Source organism: Arachis duranensis, chromosome 9 (genome assembly GCF_000817695.3).
Source record: "Arachis duranensis cultivar V14167 chromosome 9, aradu.V14167.gnm2.J7QH, whole genome shotgun sequence".
NCBI lineage: Eukaryota > Viridiplantae > Streptophyta > Magnoliopsida > Fabales > Fabaceae > Arachis > Arachis duranensis.
The window spans coordinates 78,769,545-78,773,396 of NC_029780.3; the positions used below are offsets into that span (position 1 = coordinate 78,769,545).

The 3,852-nt window shown below is 41.3% G+C and overlaps 1 protein-coding gene and 1 non-coding gene across 2 annotated transcripts; one reads left to right on the forward strand and one right to left on the reverse strand.

The window, feature by feature from the left end:
* Window positions 1-840: 840 nt before the first annotated feature.
* Window positions 841-947, reverse strand: LOC127742314 (small nucleolar RNA R71). Its single transcript, XR_008003502.1, has one exon. It is a non-coding gene; the product is annotated as a small nucleolar RNA R71 (small nucleolar RNA).
* A 1,369-nt stretch (window positions 948-2,316) lies between these two features.
* Window positions 2,317-2,697, forward strand: LOC107465678 (uncharacterized). The gene has a single exon (XM_016084649.1). The coding sequence runs from the start codon at window positions 2,317-2,319 to the stop codon at window positions 2,695-2,697; it is 381 nt and encodes a 126-aa protein (XP_015940135.1).
* Window positions 2,698-3,852: the final 1,155 nt, after the last annotated feature.

Genomic DNA, 3,852 nt, shown 5'->3' on the forward strand with positions numbered 1-3,852 from the left:
CCAGACTTATCAAGTTTTATGACGCTGTTGCCGGGGATTGGTTTGAATTTGACAATGATTAAATTGATTGGATAGCTAGATTAAGCATTTTAATTACCTTGTTATATTTTTTTCTTTCTGTCTTCATCATTTTTTTACTTTTTATTCGAATTTTGGTCTTTCTACTGAGATCATTCAGATTAACCATTGTCCATATCTCCACTCTTCTAACTGTTTGATTAATTGCATCAACCAAGTTAACCACTAACCTTAACTAAGGCGATTATTCCACTTGTCCTCTATTTGATGTTTGTTGGATGTATGACAAGTAGAAGGGGAGAAACTTCATCTTCCTTCAATAGTGAACCTGAGAGGATCTTCCTTAGATTAAGGAGGGAAGTAAGAGGCAAAGGCATTGTTGGAGAGGAAGTAGTGGAAGGAGATCTAGAACCCACCATGGAAAAAGAAGCTGGAAATCGTGTTGAGCAAGAAAGGAGAGTCGTAGGCTCCTACATCAACCTAAATCCAGGAAACTGTGGCAGCAGCATCCTAAAGCCAACAATCCATGCCAACAACTTTGAATTGAAACCTCAACTTATCACACTTGTCCAGAATAACTGTTCATATGGAGGAGGTGCCCAAGAGGACCCAAACCAACATCTCAATACATTCTTGAGGATCTGTGTTACTGTAAAATTCAATGGTGTACATCCTGACACCTACAAGCTACTTTTGTTCCTTTTCTCACTCAGAGATAAGGAAACAAAGTAGCTAGAAGCATTCCCCAAGGAGAGCTTAACCACATGGGATGATGTTGTAAACAAATTTCTAGCAAGATTTTACCCTCCACAGAGAGTCAACAGGTTAAGAGCTGAGGTGCAAACTTTCAGACAGCAAGACGGTGAAACACTCTTTGAGGCCTGGGAGAGGTTCAAGGATTTGACAAGGAAATGCCCACCGGATATGTTCAATGAATGGGTGCAACTACACATCTTCTATAAAGAGTTGTCATATGAGTCAAAGCAAGCAGTAGACCATTCTTCAGGAGGATCACTCAACAAGAAGAAGACCATTGAAGAAGCCATAGATGTCATTGAGACTGTGGTTGAGAATGAGTACTTTTATGCTTCAGAAAAAACTCAGAGGAAAGGGGTAATGGAGCTCAATTCAATGGATGCCCTGTTAGCTCAAAACAAGGTGATTACTGCACAACTAGCAGCCTTGACCAAGAAGATGGGGAGCAATAAAGTTTCAGCTATTCAAGCTCAAACCCCTCAATAAGAAGGAGATGCACCAGAAGTTAAATGTGAATGGGAGCAAGCTAACTATGTGAATAACTCTAGACCACCATATGATGCCAACTCTAAGACATACAATTCGGGTTAGAAGAACCACCCAAATTTTGGGTGGGAGAACCAACAAAGCCACAACCAAGATCATAACAAACCTTACCCATCCAACTAATACAACACTCACAACCCCAACCATCAATCAAGCAACAACAGAACCTATCACAACTCACAAAATGCATCATACCACTCCACCCAGCAAACACACAACAACCACCATCAAGACACATCAACTTCACCCATGCAACCATGTGAGATCAAGAGCAACTTTGAGAGAGTAGAGGCTGTAATAGCATAACTATCATCACAGCTTACAAGAGCCATCTCCAGTATCTTGGAGAGACAGACACAGGCTGAGAGAAAGATATACGCTAATTAAGCAGAATATAGATCAAATATGAAGAATCAAGGCGCAACAATCTCAAAACTAGAAGCACAAGTGGGGATCTTATCCAACAAATCCCAATGCCCACACATACATTTCCCAATGACACCATGTCCAACTCAAGAGGGAAGTGCAAAGCCATCACACTTAGAAGCAGAAAGGTTGTAGAAGAAGCAACCCCGAGCCAGGATAACCATGAAGAAGAGGCTGCAGAGAAGCATGGAAACAATAATAAAGAAGAGATCCCTGCCCCATCCTCACCAAAGCCAATCTTGAAGCCTTATGTGCCAAAGGCACCATATCCTCAGAGGTTGAGGAAAGATGGGAAGGATAGCCAGTTCTCTAGGTTCTTAGAGATCTTCAAAAAGCTCCAAATCAACATACCATTTGCTGAAGCATTGGAGCAAATACTGCTTTATACCAAATTTATGAAAGAGCTTATAACAAGAAAAATGAAACTGGGGAGAAAAAGAGACCATAGTGCTAACTGAGGAGTGTAGTGTCATTATACAAAAGAAGCTTCCCCAGAAAATAAAAGACCCAGGGAGTTTCCAAATCCCTTGCATCATAGGGGATATCAATATTGAGAAAGCCTTGTGTGATATGGGAGCTAGCATCAACCTCATGACCCTAACCTTGATGAGGAGGATGAAGATTGAGGAAGCCAAGCCACCCAGAATGGCACTCCAATTGGCTGACAGAACATTCAAATTTTCACATGGGGTAGTGGAGGACTTGCTGGTAAAGGTAGCAGAATTCATTTTCCCAGCTAACTTTGTTGTGCTAGACATGGAAGAGGAGGCGAACACCTCAATCATCCTAGGAAGACCATTCCTAGCCACTGCTGGAGCTATCATTGATGTGCAAAAAGGGGAACTAGTATTGAGACTGTATGAAGGAAAGATGGTCTTCAATGTCTTTAAGGCAATGAGCTACCCCAAGAAACTCATAGGAGAATGCATGATGGTGGACACTATAGAATAGATAGTTCAAGGGATTTTAGACGAAGAACAATGTGAAAGAACTATGGATCTAGAACAACTAGTATCATGTGAAGAGCTACCACAAAGAGCCATGGAGAATTCAATCATGTTGAACCACAAGGATAACAAGAAAGTAGAGGCACCAAAACTAGAGCTGAAGACCTTACCACCAAGTTTAAAATATGCATATTTGGGTGATGACAACACTTACCCAGTAATCATCAATTCATGTTTGAGTAAGGAGCAAGAGGATGAGCTTATCGAAGTACTGAAATAACACAAGGATGCCATAGGGTGGACACTTGCAGACTTAAAAGGAATTAGTCCTTCAATATGTATGCACAAGATCTTACTTGAAGAACATGCTAAGCCCTCAAGACAACAACAAAGAAGGCTGAATCCAACCATAAATGAAGTGGTCCAAAAAGAAGTGTTGAAGTTGTGGCACGCAGGGGTGATCTACCGCATCTCAGATAGCCCTTGGGTGAGCCCTGTGCAAGTAGTTCCTAAGAAAGGAAGAGTCACTGTTGTACCAAATGAGAAGAATGAATTGATACCAACAAGAATAGTGACTGGTTGGCACATGTGTATTGACTACAGAAAGCTTAATGAAGCCACCAGGAAGGATCACTTCCCCTTACCATTCATGGATCAGATGCTTGAAAGATTGGCCGGACATGAATACTATTGCTTCCTAAATGGTTATTCGGGTTACAACCAAATAGTTGTAGACCCCAAGGACCAGGAGGAAACTTTATTTACTTGTCTATATGGTGTTTTTGCTTATAGGAGAATGCCCTTTGGTTTGTGCAATACACCTGCAACATTCTAAAGGTGCATGCTATCCATCTTCTCAGACAAGATTGAGAAGTTCATAGAAGTGTTTATGGACGACTTCTCTGTGTTTGGGGATTCATATTATGAGTGCCTATGTCATCTTGCCATGGTGCTAAGGAGATGCCAAGAAACCAACCTGGTTTTAAACTGGGAAAAATGTCACTTTATGGTGACTGAAGGGGTGGTTCTTAGTCATAAGATCTCTACAAGTGGCATAAAAGTGGACAGGGCAAAGGTGGAAGTAATTGAGAAGTTGCCTCCACCTCGCAATGTTAAGGCAATCAGAAGCTTTTTGGGACATGTTGGTTTCAATAGAAGG

Excerpts from the sequence above, each read along its gene's own strand:
- LOC107465678 (XM_016084649.1), top strand. The coding sequence starts at position 2,317 with ATGGGAGCTAGCATCAACCTCATGACCCTAACCTTGATGAGGAGGATG.